This window comes from Pseudoliparis swirei, chromosome 6 (assembly GCF_029220125.1).
Source record: "Pseudoliparis swirei isolate HS2019 ecotype Mariana Trench chromosome 6, NWPU_hadal_v1, whole genome shotgun sequence".
Taxonomy (NCBI): Eukaryota; Metazoa; Chordata; class Actinopteri; order Perciformes; family Liparidae; genus Pseudoliparis; species Pseudoliparis swirei.
Genome location: NC_079393.1, coordinates 8866817 through 8881802, shown reverse-complemented (window position 1 = coordinate 8881802; position 14986 = coordinate 8866817). Strand labels below are relative to the sequence as shown.

General features: G+C 43.9%; 1 protein-coding gene across 1 annotated transcript in view; it reads left to right on the top strand.

The window, feature by feature from the left end:
* The window catches only part of LOC130195337 (PDZ domain-containing RING finger protein 4-like), a 48825-nt gene that overhangs the window by 18010 nt on the left and 15829 nt on the right, over window positions 1–14986 (top strand). The window contains exons 2-3 of the mRNA XM_056416815.1: window positions 10819–11072; window positions 14077–14179. Coding sequence (XP_056272790.1) covers window positions 10819–11072; window positions 14077–14179 — 357 coding nt within the window. The remainder of the gene's footprint in view (window positions 1–10818; window positions 11073–14076; window positions 14180–14986) is intronic.

The window sequence follows — 14986 nt, the reverse complement described above, 5'->3', positions numbered from 1 at the left end:
AGGCACTCTTGAATTTACTGGTCCGCTCTATCGAGGTGGTTGACATTTGTGATGGGACACTAATGACTCCGTTTGCCTCAGGGGAAAGTGTTAAAAACAGCAGCCTCGGGCTCGATATACTCGGAATCACACACATTATGTGCAAAAGGGAATTGTTTTGGGGAGTGGCATCTTGTTTTCTTTAGCGGCGAGGCTCAACTAGGAGAATCCTTGTCCTTTTGGTTTCTTCCATCCTCCATCCTCTCACCTTTCCTTCTCTCTTTCTTTTCATTTTTTTGACAGCCCACCTGAACCGGCCCCCAGCTAATGGGTAACAGGCAGATCAGTGGCCAGCCCCAGGGGTCCTTAATGACCTTTCAAACCCTCCCAGCCTATTATTTGCACTGTCAAAGCTCCGCGTGCCGCCGTCTGACCTCAGCTCTCAAACCAGCGACCGTGTGACAGCCTCCCAGACAAAGAGCCGGTAGGGGAGGGGGGCCGAGGCGAGGAAGTCAGACGAGATGCCTTTGTTATGATCACGAGTGTGTCTGGCAATATGTAAATAGTGCTTATCCGGTGTTAATTGCCTCTGCTGCTAGGATGAGCATATTAAACGTGAAGGAAACAATTTACCGCTTTCAAAGTCTCCCCAGGCCACCGTGAATAAGACCGGCCCGGCATTTGTAGGCATTACCAGTGCCATCTGCTACCTGTGTCATCTCATCGGCACTCTAAAGCTTAATGGGTTGTAGCTGATAATTAAAGGATAAATCTGGTTCATTACAACTTTTATTTTCATGGTTTTTACCGTTATCCGTCTCTATAATATGAACGTTGTACATCAAGTTGATTGCTGAGATCTGGGAATGCGGTGAACAACCAAGGAGAACAGCAACATTACTAAGTGTCCATAGTAAACATCTATTGTACACAACATTTCCCTGTGGGTTATAACTGACGTGTCACATGATACCACCTTCTGTTTCACATCGGAAGGAAATAATAGGATCAAAGCAAGCTACATTTTGACGAAGACAGAATGGGAAATGCACCTTTTTGCTGTCTTACTGAGGGTCAGACAATATGATTGATACCACGCTCGCTAAATATGAAGCTCACGTCAGCAGCTGTTAGCTTAGCTCGACTGGCTCCGTCCCAGGATGAGAGAAATCTGCCTCCCAGCTTCTCTAAAGCTCTACTAATTGACACGTTATAAGTTTGTGTAATCTGTAAAAAATCCAAAATGCAAATATTCCTTGGCCGGTTGCAGTGACTTCCTTGAGTTTTGTTGTCACCACGAGGTTGCCAGGCAACTGGGAGCGACTGGCTTGTCGCTTCATATTTAAAAGAAAGATATGAGAGTGGTGTCAAACTCGCAGCCAGATAACAAACAATCCTATCTTCCAAAATGGCTTATTCCCAACCTGTGCTGCATCCCTAGATATGAGAAATTACTTTGGTGCCAATGTTATCGTTGATGATGAAAAGTAAAACTAAAAAAAATTGTAGTAAACCGGAACATTCCTTTAAAATAAGATAAGATAAGATAATCCTTTATTAGTCCCACAGTCGGGAAATTTCAGGATCACAGCACGTTAGAGCATTAATAAAAATAAAACACAATAACAATACTAAATACTAAATACTAAAACTAAAATACTAAATATACAGAGGAAACTAAATAGACAAGGGGAAAACAAAGTAAAGTGCTGAGTAAAGTAAAGTGCTGAGTAAAGTGTTGAGTTTGCCAGGAATGTAGGCAGGTCTTCAAGTATTGTTCCGAGGAAGACAACAGAAGTGGGCAGAAGTAGAGACAAAGTGAGGAAAGAGCGGTCGCTGTACTTTTGTATGATTGCTGTGCACTTTGTGTGCACTTTGGGCCTTTTTAGGGCAGAAAATACCCCTTCATTTATCCTCCCTCCTTTCTGACTCACTCCGGCACGGTTAGAGTTTTTTTCCGTGGCAGAACCCACTTGATTTTCTTCAGTCAGCATATGGATGGCACCATTACTCCTTACAACATATTTTCACGCCAGCAAGACCATTTTGCTGATCTGCACAGTACATGGCATCATCAGACTCCGCCCCCCACCCACCCACCCCCCATCTCCCGCTCCTGTCCAAACCCCCCCAAACCAATTACCAGTTATCACCAAGGAGGAGGCTGTTCACCCATTAGTTATTCATCCACCCAAGTGCCGCTTTTACTCTAATTCGATTTTCTCCCTCCATTTTACATTAGAACTCACTCCAAGAAGGCAAGATCTTAAGAAGTTAAGCACAGAGAGTAACTGCACATCTCTAAATCTCTTCAACAAATAGACTCTGCCTTTGCCATTAACCTTGAACAAGCAGATTAATTTAGCACTCAGTTTCCCTCACCAGTCCCAAATCATATTTCGCAGAATTCCATAATCCAGTCAAAATAAGACAGAACAATCATCTCATCAACTGTAATCTGTTAATGATGAAGATGGAGCGTCGTATTGATCGAATTACAGGGGGAAGTTATTCTAAGCAGAACAGGAGGATATTGTGGAAATCATTGCACTGAGCATCTGATATAAGGGGCCAAGCGCAGTATGAAATATGATGAAATGTTTACCCGACAGTTTTTCATGTGCAGCATTGGGAGCACCACGGGATGCTTGTGAGTCTTTGCCTTTCTGCTTGTCCTGTGTGTGTGTGTGTGTGTGTGCGTTGCAGCTTTCAACAGCAGCTTTTAATGAATGCAGTAACAGTGACCTACAATCCGTGTTTGGCAAGCTGCTTGAAAATGTTGACACATTACACTATTAGGTAATGTGTTACTGCTCACGGCACTGCAGACGAGGCCGAGTGCAAAGCAGGAAGTGTAGGAATTGCCAGTGGAAGTAGATGACGACACTGTATTCCTGAGCTGAGAGCTTTCATCACCAACACTGCGACGCCACACTCTTGACATTGGGCGTTGGGACAGTTCCCATTAAGACCTCGTCTCCCTTTGTCCAGTTAAGGCACGAGATTGGATAATAAAAGCATGTAAAAGAAAAAGACGGCCCGTGAATTTTAGAGCGGATGGAATGGGCCGTTGCATTTAGAACGGGTTGCGCAATAAAGGGAGTCCTCCACACACACGCGAGAAGAAGATTGGCAGAATTCATCAAATGTTCTGTGGGCATAAAACCTCAGCAGCAGCAGCAGCAGCAGCAGCGTGTAGAGCCTTTAATGTGAAAAATAACCCAGGGGGCCGTGTGGAGTGTTTTTTATGTGGCTGGAGGGGTTAAAGGAGGCCTGTACATTGGTTCATGTAAAGATGCTGAGGGGATTGTCAGATTTCCCCAGTGCTCTCTCTCTCTCTCTCTCTCTCTCTCTCTCTCTCTCTCTCTCTCTCTCTCTCTCTCTGTCACTCTCTCGTGTCATTGGAGCGTTGCTTGAGTCGCTCAGACAGTGGTAGCGCTGGCTGTCTGGGAGTGATTTATGCCTTCATAATGGCTGTGCTGTGGTGAACCCAAGGCCGTATTTTATTCTGACACTTATTATAGAAATGAGACGTTTGGGTGTAAAGAGAGACCCATGCCGTTTTCTCACAGAGAGGCAGTCACGCTCGTATGAAACCTCAGCCTTACAGCATTTGGAATTACATCAGGGAGTATTTAATTCCACGTCTCTACTGAACGCTCACATTCTCACCAGTGTACAGTTTCTTTATCTTTTTCCAAAATGCAAATTGAGTTTCACAGGTTCGGAGATGGGATTGCAACGCGGGGTTGTCGAGCTGCAGCGTGGCGGCTGCTGCTCAGGTGCGTAGAGCCGCAGGCGCGTCTCGGCTCTGGTGTTGTCGGGACTCAGTTGAGAAAATAAACAAACAATAGAGTCGCAAAGTTAGAGGAGGGATTTATTTATTTTGCCACTCAGAGTCTCGGAACTTAAAAAAGTTAGTTTTCTGCATAGACAATGTTACATTAGCGGCAGTAAAAGGATTTATGAGGCTTGTGTGGACATAAACTATCGGTACAAAAGATGAGCCTCTGCATACGGAAATCTACGGTTCTTTGATGAAAAGTCAAAGCGGCAGGCTTGTTTACATAAACACTTCAGGAGAGAAGTCAGCTATGCCTTCAAAGACGCTCTCTGGTGGCCGAGGGGTTTAGGGCATGAAGCGTGACTTGCGAAATTTCCACTTCAAGTCCGGCCGGAGACCTTTGTTGCACAGTGTTCAAAATTTTATTTATTTATCAATACAAATACAAAATTCAAAAATTGTTCTTTACATTTGTACAATGTACACATCTTGCCCCAACCATCCCTGCCCCCACGGAAAAGGAAAAAAACAAAAAAAGGGAAAAAAAAAAGAAAAAGGGAAAAGGAAGGGACCTGAGGAGGAGGAGAGGGACAGGGAGATGAGATGGGCTAGATGTAATCACAGAAAGAGGACAGAAGAGTTAAACAAATACAAAAAATGATGACAACAGAATGTATGAATAGTTCAGGCATAGCATATGGATGGAGACCTCCACGATCCATCAGGCAGAGGCAGATTGGGGTGGGAGAGAGGGTGGAGAGAGTCTCAGCAGTAGAGTCCAACACACAGTGGCAGTGTGTGGAGCAGGAATTCCCACCCAGACCCAGACCTCGATGATCCAGCAGATAGAGATATGTCGCCTCTCAGGGGGTCCGATGACCCCATGAGACGTGAAGTCAAAAGGACTCCGGGGAGAAAGCAGAGTTCCCCATGTCTCTCGTCCCCGTGTCACGAATTGAGGCATAAAATGCTCCCCAACAAATACGACTTCAAATGAGGAGTTTTAAAAGGGATGCAAAATGTTAACTCCAGCTACTTTTTTAGGGAAAGATGCTCTTTTGTTTGGATGATATGGATAACACTCTGAAGTCTCTACGCTAATTATAAAGATATAGCCAACAGCCAATTAGCTTGTTAAACAGACTGGAACCGGATAGAAGCAGATAGCCTGTCCAAAAGTAACAGAATCTGCAAATGTTTGGGGTTTTCACTTGTGTGGTTCTCTGTTGAGAGTTATTACCTTCGCATTGAAAATGCGGAAGGTTATGTTTTGATCGCCGTGTATTTATTTATTTATTCATTTATTTATTTATTTATTTGTATGCGTGTTATTCGCGTAACAAAATTGTTTTAAACCGAATCACATGAAATTTGGTGGGATGATTGGTTATTATCCGGGGACCATTTGATTATATTTTGGGATCGATCAGGTCAAAGGTCAAGGTCAAGGTCATGAAAAGGTCACCATCTTCTTGAATCGCATGCAATTTGGTGGGATGATTGATTATTATCCGGGTGCCATTTGATTAGATTTTGGGATCAATCGGGTCAAAGGTCAAGGTCATGGAAAGGTCAAAATCTTCTTTTTACCATAGCACGGTCAATTTCTATCCAATTGGCAACTAATGACAAAATGTTCATAATTCAATGCCCAATCTTGTGATATGCGAAGGTATGCGCTCTACCGAGTGCCCATTCTAGTTAATGATGTAATTGAGGGTGAAACTTTGAAATGGCTCATTCCCGGAGTCACAAACTTCCCCCTCCAACTTCCCAACTCAGGCGCATCCACAATATGTGCTGCCATGTGTCACCCAGAGTGGGTTGACCTATACACGTTTTACTAGTCCTGCCATAATTCCGTCGGCCTTCAGTCGCGCCTCTTCTATCTCCAGAGCCCAGTGGCCGAGCTCTCCGATGCCGACAGGTTGCTCTTCCCACCCGAAGACGAGGAGAGAGAACGGCCGTGTAATCGCCGGCTGTAAGCGCGACACTCCCGGGGCTGGATGACCTACATGTTACGCTTTCCTCCATCTGCCTGCATGCACTTAACACCCCACAGGCTGCCACTCAAACCAGCAGGTGACGGCACACCGGAGATATAGGCTGCGTGTAACGGAGGCTCGCTGCGTGTACAGATGTTAAGCACAACAGCCAAGGTTACACACGCTGGTTAAATGGCCTCGGATGCACTTTCTGAAAGCCTTGTTTACTTGTCTGCGTAGCCGAAGTGGAAAAGGGGTGACCTTCATCCCCAGTCAGCGCATTTCCACTTCGGCCTGCGAGCGAAGACGGACACGTTCTCCTAAACTCTAGCAAATTAAAAACAAAAACATTTCATTAAGATTCAAAGTGCTACATGCAAGCCATAAAGCAACGTATGCAGTTAATTTGAAGGCATAAAAAAAAAAGCTAATGGACTATTAGAGTCTACTGCCTGGGGCTGCCTTTTCTCCTGCGAGAGGAAGTACATCAATCACTTCTATCAGTAATCCCCTGCAAGCTGCCGGCGGTGGCTTTGCCTCCCTGCCATAGAAAATGGTCCCTCGGCAGAAGCAACATCAGATGTGGCTGAAGTTGACATCTTAACAGATAAACTGGCCCCACTTTGCTCCCACTGTCACGACATTCTGCCCTCGGGTCTTCGGAGATATCGATGGGAGGCAGCAGTCGACGAGACAAAGGAGACGCCCGAGGAGTCCGGCTAAGCTGCTCCGCGTTACTTCTTTCTCGCTTGTCCTCCTCGTAACCTGGAGGATGCTCGATAAGATGGGACGCAGACGAGGGAACCTTCGGGATGGTGCTCCGCTGCAGGCGAGACCACACGCTCATCGTTGTACCGACGGTGACTTTCCGGTGAACTTTCCCCGAGTGTTTGTTGCGCTCAGAAGAGCAGAGCGAGTCGACGTGTGCGATATTTGCTGAAGCGCAGACTTAGTGCTCTCGGCTGCGTCACAAGTGCATAATGTCTTTGTCAACACGGGACTCTGAGAGAAGAGAGGAGAGGTTCCATGCTTGCGTTACACTCCTCTAAGCTGGTTTACCGCATTTGTTGGGGGAAGGCTGCTGGTTGTCTCGGGGGGCGCGGAGTGGAAGCACATTTCTCTTCTGGCTCCAGCTGCTTGCGTATCCATGTGCAAACCGACAGCAGATGCGTCTCGGTCCGGCCGCTCCATCCCAACGGTTCTATCCAACTCCTTCCCCCGATCATCACCTGGCCCACTTGTGCAGCAAATGTGAATACGGACACGATGATTCATGTCGACTGTGCATATGGAGCGGCGTTGGCCTCCGAGCACTCGCGGAGCTGCGTTGGACTTGATGACAGCTGCTAAATAATTTCTCGCAAACAGATTTTGTTTCCCGGCAAGTGTTTATGAATGTGGACGCATTTGCATACTTTGCACACTTGAAGAGGACGGTTTATGCTCGTGTGACCACATCAAAATATGTGTGATGAAACTTTTAAGATGCTACAGCTTGTAACGACTGTTGGGGGGTGAATGTGGGAAGAGATGGTGTTTAAACTTGACAAGCTGAAGGCTACGTGTGAAATAAGCCGTTTTTGCAAAGATGATTCTCATTGGGATTCTGCTGCGTCGTCACCTTTTGGTATCTTTGGGGCGCGCTAACTGATGATGCACTTTGCAGAGCTGTCGCAAGACATCTCCGAAATACCGCGATGAAGACAGATCTTCCCCGTGATAATATCTGAGAGTATCTCGGAAAAGCCGCAGCCAGGCCTCTAGAAACCCTTCCCCATCTGTCAGATTGCTCTGCAGATCCTCCACAGCAAACGGAGGCGGCGTGTTTAGCTGGAAAGACATCAGCCGAGGGGACACCAGAAGGATGGAAAAGTCCCTCATGCTTGGAGTTAAGGCTACTTTATATTCTTCTGTTGATTGGGGATTAATTGTTCCATCTGGCACTCGTGAAAACCATTCAAGAGAATATGAAAAATAACACTCCCTCTTCTTCTCCCTGACTTGTTTCCTCTTGTTTCATTACGGTCGTGGAGTACGGATAGCAAGCGCGGAGTTTTGGTAGGAGGGGCCTGGACCGGTCAGGGTGTACCAGAGGGAGAGCTGGGAAATGTGATCATTTTTCTTCGGGGCTGTCATACGCCATCGGCCGCCTCATTTGTCTGCTGCGACTCCTTTGTTTCCACCAGGCTCCTTGTTGCAGGATTAGCCCGCGGTGCGAGACCAGAGCAGGAGAATAAGACGGAGAGAGAGAGAGAGGCACGGCGAAAAGAACTATATAAGCTCATTATTACATTCTAATGTATTCCTATAGTGCTCCATGTTTCTTTAATACTCTATACTTAACTCTAATGTACATGCTGCTGTGCTTGATAATACTTGCCGACTGGGCAAAAAAACCTGAATGAAAGCAGGTTTGGACTATATGAGGGAACAAGGGATGAGGAGGGCTGCACAACTGCAGCACTTTTACACTAAATTGCCCCGCAGTTCCATCGGAGTGGTGTTGACCGACTTTATCTCCCACTCAGGTGATTAATGCAATATCGCTACAAGCAAAGGTCACATCAGGATGCATGGGGGGGGGGGGGGGGTCAGAGCACAACACAGGCCGAGGGATTTGTTTTTGGCTACTGAGAAGAACAAGTTGTTTGTTATTTTGTAGGACATAACTCTGTCTCTGAAGACACACATTGAGAAGGGAAAGTACAAAAATACAATAAAACACACACACACTCTATCTCTCTCTTCTCTCGCTCTCAGTTAGCAGGTAATGATGTTAGTTATGTGGAAGTCTGTTCAATAAAAACTAATTATTCCTTTCTCTCCACTGATTGTACACTCGAGGATCAGTGTACTTTCGAGTTGTATAATGTCTTCTGTGGATTTTCTGTAGGAAGCTTTCGAACGCTCGAAGACAAAAAGTCCAGATCGGTCCATTTTTAACATTCTTTCTTTTTCTTCAACTTCACAGAGGTAGAATGTCAAATTGCTACAGTACAACTTTAAGTTAGGACACCAGCTGTAAAACGCTAAGATCCAGTTGACGTGTGTGCGTGTGTGTGTGAGTGTGAGTGTGAGTGTGAGAGTGTGTGTGTGCCTTACCACCAGCCTTATCTAGGGCTGACACACTGAGACAGACAATACCTCACACTCACATTCACACCCACAGGTGATTCAGAGTCGACCATGTATCGAATCTGCATGTCGTTCACACAATAGAGACATATTTTTGGGATATATTGTCGTTGCTTTTCCTTTTGTTCGCATAACTGAGCGGTTCCTCACCTGGGGGGTTGGGCATGATCAATCGGAGGGAGATGATCAATGTTGGCTAGAATTAGTGTTCTTGGTGTTATAAATGCAGACGGAGATATGCATCCGATGACGAGGGATACCAAATTGGTTTAGACGCTGAAGTAAAAAGCTGTTTGAAATTGACCAACAGAAAATTAAGTAATTTTTCAAGCATAAAATAGTGAAAGAAGACTTCTTATTTTCAGGTTCCAGCTTCTAAAATTGGATTATTGGTTGTTTCTCTTTGTCATATACTGTAAAGTAAGCTGAATATATTTAGTCTTTGGAGTCTGTTATTAGGAATCGACAAAGACCAAATGATTGATTGATCAGAAATCAAGTCTAAAAATACTTCGAAATCCATAAGATGCAGCTCTAGTCATAAGCTAAAACATTTGGGAAACAGACGTAGTGCGTCGCATAACACGTCATGACTGTAAGTCAAAGGAAATCTGTGAAAAGACACGAGAAACAAAAAAACGGACATATTTATGATGAAATACATACACCATGCTGAGCCTGGCCCTATGCCAACGTGTATGCGTTCAGCTTCTATCAAGACTTTAATGCCACTTGAAACCTGTGGAGTAATTTCTTTTAAATGAACTGTGTCAAATGCAGTGAGATGTGAAAGCGGTGGAACATCTGGGGGTTGGAAATGAACGCTCTCTGTTCCCGCAGGACTTCTGTATCGTTTCAGTTCAAGGCATCAAATACATAATCCTGCATTCAGGTCATCTGGTCAGAGTCTGAACGAGGTGTTTAAAAGACAGTTTGTGATTCAAGTTCTGCACCACTGCTCAGTTTCCCAACCGTGCTGTATTTTTGCCCGGCTGACACTTTATTTTACTTTTCTACTTATCGAGTGATTTCAGTTTGCAGTGTGAGCAAAATGCTCCACTTCAAAACTGTATTTAAATACAATAGCGTGTAATTATGCCACCCAGCTCCTTCTTTTTTTCTGCTGTTATCTATATTTTAATCTCTGGTTTCAGCGTTTATACCAAAGCACACTCTCTCCGGTATTTCACCATCACGGCTTCCCTTCCAGAGAAATTACTGGTGTTAAATGAAGCAATGATTTTCTTTATATGTGCCAGCTGTAGTGCAAATGGGTTTCAGTCTTCCAGGAAATCCAAGTTCATTTTGTGAAGATGAGGTTGAAGATGGCGAGTGAACCAGGAGCCATTTGGGCTTTAAAGCAACCTTCAGATGATGTTGCATCCAACTGTGCTTTTTAAGTCTATGTTTTCCAACGTTCTGTTCATACAGACTCCTTTTGATAATCTTTTGAGAAGACATTCAGGACCAAACATGAATTCCTATCCACCCTGAACACAAACCTTGAGTGCACAATGTTGTCTTTATACAGTTGGTTGGTTCTTCATTCAGAGACCATGGAGGTGTTGTCTTTGGATCTGGAACAGAAGTGATCCACTGAAGGTTGAGCCGGACTGTCCCTGCAGAGGCTCAGACGCACAACATTAAATGAACATCAACTTATTGAATACAAGTAATAATAACTGTGTCTACTCCTCCTCCTCCTTGTATTTTTCATTGGATCTTTAATGAATGTCCCTCAGCCAGCACACTGCACACTGAGATTAGTTGAACCCAGGAAGATAAAGTCCATCACAACAACGCCAGTGCTTCAATAAAATGTTTCTATTGCAACAGACAACAGAAATAAAGCACACAGCGTTTTTATATCACACATAAACACAATATATTTATATGTGTGTATATATAATATCATATTTCCTTGTTCTCCTAAAGGTGAATGGGAAGGAGTTGTCCAAGTCCAGCCATGAGGAGTCTGTGGAGGCCTTTCACGTTGCCAAGGACCCCGTCGTGGTGCAGGTCATCAGGCGGACCCCCGGTGGTCGCCCCCATGGCTCCCCTCAGGAAATCCATGTGGTGGACGTGTGCACTCAGACCGACATCACCTTTGAACACATCATGGCGCTGGCAAAGCTGCGGCCTTCGACCCCTCCCGTGCCGGACGTCTGTCCCTTCCTGCTCTCTGACAGGTGCGTACAATAGTTCAGGCATTTTGTTGTCATTTCATTCGACGTCTGTGTCAACCATGGCATTTCAACTTTTGTAACTGAAGGTATCCCAAAGGTTCTGAGATCCACCTTCCCGAGTAAATAAGGGGGAAACAAACAAAGCCATGACCACAAAAAAAAGAAGAAGACAAAATAAACTGGACTGTTAATTTCTGTCATGCCACTGTCAGCTGTAATGACCAACATAAATTACCCTCACCCATCACTGCCTTCCATTAAGAATCCATAGTTAATATATTCAGGGTCATATTTCCTCACTAAGGGCTTTGGAGCTTTTACAGCCGCAGTGTTTTCTCTGGTGTCACTTCTTTAAAACTGATCCATTGCACCCAAGTGAACGCTAGCGAGCCAACAGTGGAAACAATTTACTGTTATATATGTATATAATATCCAAATGTAACTTGTCATTGAAATTATGAAGTGCACTTTAACACATTTAATCTATGTGTGTTATTGTTGTTGTGTATTTTATTCAGTCAATCATTGCAATACAATACAATATTAATCTATATAATATACAAAACAGAAAGACTGAAAAGGTATAAGTAGAAGCAAAAAATGCTTATATATTCCTATCCTAAATTATTATAATCAAATAAATCTGAAAATGAATATAAAATAAAGAAAAATACATGACACACATTTAGATACAAAAACACCCATTGGTGGTGAAATACACGTGACTCATGATTGTGATTCAAAACAGGATTTATAGTTTGAAGGAGAGACCAGTGATTTGATAAAGTTTGAACGTATTATTATTTAATCCAATATAATTAAAAATGATTTCAGTTCAGTGCCTCAAGAGTTTGTTGTTGTGTCCTTGGTGTGACTTTGGCTGGGACTCGAGGTAATTAAGATGGTGGGGGGGGGGGAGGAGGAGGTGGGGTTGATCTCATGGAGCAGACATATCCGTGTTTGCAGGATTATCATTACAAGAATGCGAGACGTTTGTAAAATATAAATGAATTGTCTAACCATCTGTATATAGTCTGACAAATATAGATTTGTTTGATGAACGAGCGTCTCGATGTCCTTCACGTCTTCTCGCCAACGGGTAACACTACATTTAGGAGAAGAGAATTAAAGGAGGGGGCACATTGTTCCCAATTTACCATTATTACTGTGAATGTGTGTGTGCGGTGTCCTCGGCGTTTCAGTGTTTAGTTTAGCATGCATTTTAAATGTATCACTAAGTGTGATGATGTTCATAATATCATAAGCAAGTCCACTAGAGATGGCGTCATTTATGCATGAAGTGACTTTAATATTTAGTTTGACTTTTAACATCTGGTTTCCGCACATTTAACCGTTTAACTGTCCTACAACGTTCACCCTCCTTATGATACTGTGCTATTGTTTAAGAGGATGACCGTGCACAGAAAGATAACTCCGCTGGACTATTAATTATGTGTGTTGAGCGTATATGTCGATAAATATAGAAGAGATGAAAGGACATACTTTGGTTACTTTGTGTACAAAGTGACTCAAAACAACATCGTGTGGAATCACAAGAAGTCTAATCACATCTCATCTGGATGCTGGGAAGTACGATACCTCAAAGACATGTTTTTTTAATTGTTTATGGGGGAGTAAGGCATACAAATATGCACAAAAATGATCTTGAGAGTTGTAAGTACCGACTGGAGGTTTTCCTGGAGAACAACAAAAAGAACAGGATTCATTATTTCCTCTTCTGGCATTTTAGTTTATTTTCTGTTCATCTCAAAGGAGGAGTAAACTGAGAAGAAGAAAAGTTTAGCATAAAGAAATATCTGTGTTCCGCCTCTAGGGAATGAAAACATGGCAATCGGGAGCTTCACGGCACAGAACAGGGAAGTCGAGATGATCTCGGCAATCGTAAATATATTGAATTCTTCAAGTATCCGTTGCCATTTGTTATCGTGGACTTGCTTTGATTATTGTTTGCCTAGACAATCAAAAACATCATAAAAGAATGTGTTATTATCAGTATTACGCGCTAGATTTGAAGTGCTGTACACATGACCTGATCAAAATCATCGCCACACCGATACATCTCAGACAATATCCCCCACGGGGCCTTCTTGCCGTAATTGGAGCTGCTTGCCATCTCCATTTTGGACTCATTGAGGGTTTACACGGTGATTAAAGCAAATTGGCTAATAAAAAGCGCGGCAACACGTGCATCGTGTGCTGGCAGGCCACCGCCGGCCCCGGGGCCAGCCCAAATGTAATCAATGTGTCCTATAAAACTCACATTTTCTTCTCCTCATCTGAGATCAGGTGCACAATCCAATATACGGCAGATTTTATCGATGTAACAAATGTTTGTCGCTCCTTTTATTCAGGCGAGATTGTAAACGTGTCAGTGCGTTCTGTGCGCCTTCTGCCAAACGTTGCCTCTACGTGTAATATCGAAAGCATCCGAGGATAAAGCAATCTGACATTTACCGGTCTGGTTTTGCGACCGGAAGATTGTTTGAGACGGTTTTACGGTGCCTGGGTAATCTGAGAGACAGACAGCCCCTGAACACATCACTCAACATGTTCAACAGAGTGTCTCTCTGAAGTTTTCCTCCACTGTGTTATCCTGTGTGGCGCCGAAGCTGCTCATCATGTTAGGCCCTCACAATGCCGTTTTGTTCAGTGACTCAGGGAAGCATAATGGAATTACGCCGTACAATGTGGGGGGTGTTGTCTGCCGAGAGCAGGAAGCAAATGATGTGCATATGCTGTTATTAACAAGGGGGCTGTATTTTTATCGCACACACTCCAGCGGCACTGAAAGCCCTCGACGAATCCTTTATTCTTCCGATTGCCGCAAAGACAAAGGCGAGGGAATCCTGTCACTTAGAGCTATTGAATGCTTTTGAAAGTAACGCCCGACTCACCTCCTCTTTTCCGCCTCACTCCCTGTCTGTCTTTCCCTCTTTTTTTTCTCTCCTCCTTCCTCTGCCTGTCTGACCCCCCCACCCCACGACAGCTGTCACTCTCTTCATACAATGGACCAGGATTACTACAAAGGGACGGGCTACCTTTCCCCGGCTCCGGCTGACGGCGAGAGGACGGAGGAGTTTGAGTACGAGGTAGGAATCACACTTGACATCATTAATTACAGATTCAACGGCGGCGCTCATTGCGTCAGTTCATTTACGCGTGCCACTGCTATCTATACGTTGGCAGATAAGATAGAAATAGAAATAGTGTTTGTCCACCAGGAATCACGAATACATCATAGATGAAAACACCTCCTGGTGTCTTAACCCTCCTGTTACCTTTAGGGTCAATTTGACCCCAGGCTGTTTTTCACTGTGTCAAACATATAAGAAATATCAACTTTTTTATATATTTAAAGGGCTATTTAGGTAGTCAACAAACAAACATAAAGTACCTCACACTTAAACTTGGGAAACAATATTAATTCTAATAATTTTCTGGAGGTTTTAATTGCTGGGGTCAAATTGAGCCCAAGGTTAAAATATGTCAGTAAATATAAAGGTAACAGGAGGGTTAAACATTGAATGGGGTCAAATTGACCCGAAGGTAACAGGAGGGTTAAGGAATCTGATTTAAGGTGACAAATTGAGTAGCTGCCCATGTATATTGTTATTGTTATGGATATTGGACTCAAAAGTCCAGTATCAGGAGAGCTTAACTGCTAACAAACAAGTTCACTGATACATTGTTGAAATTTGTTGCCCCCATGTGTACAAAGGCAAACACACATCTGACCACACAGACACACACTCCCTTAACAATCCACATTTAATGATGCTTGGCAATTGGTGGAAGGTCCCAAACACTAATTGACTCCACAGGCAGATCCCAGGGGGACAGTCGTGGCAGATGATGAGCCCCATCGCAGGCAGCTTGAAAAAGCCTTTCGCTCACAT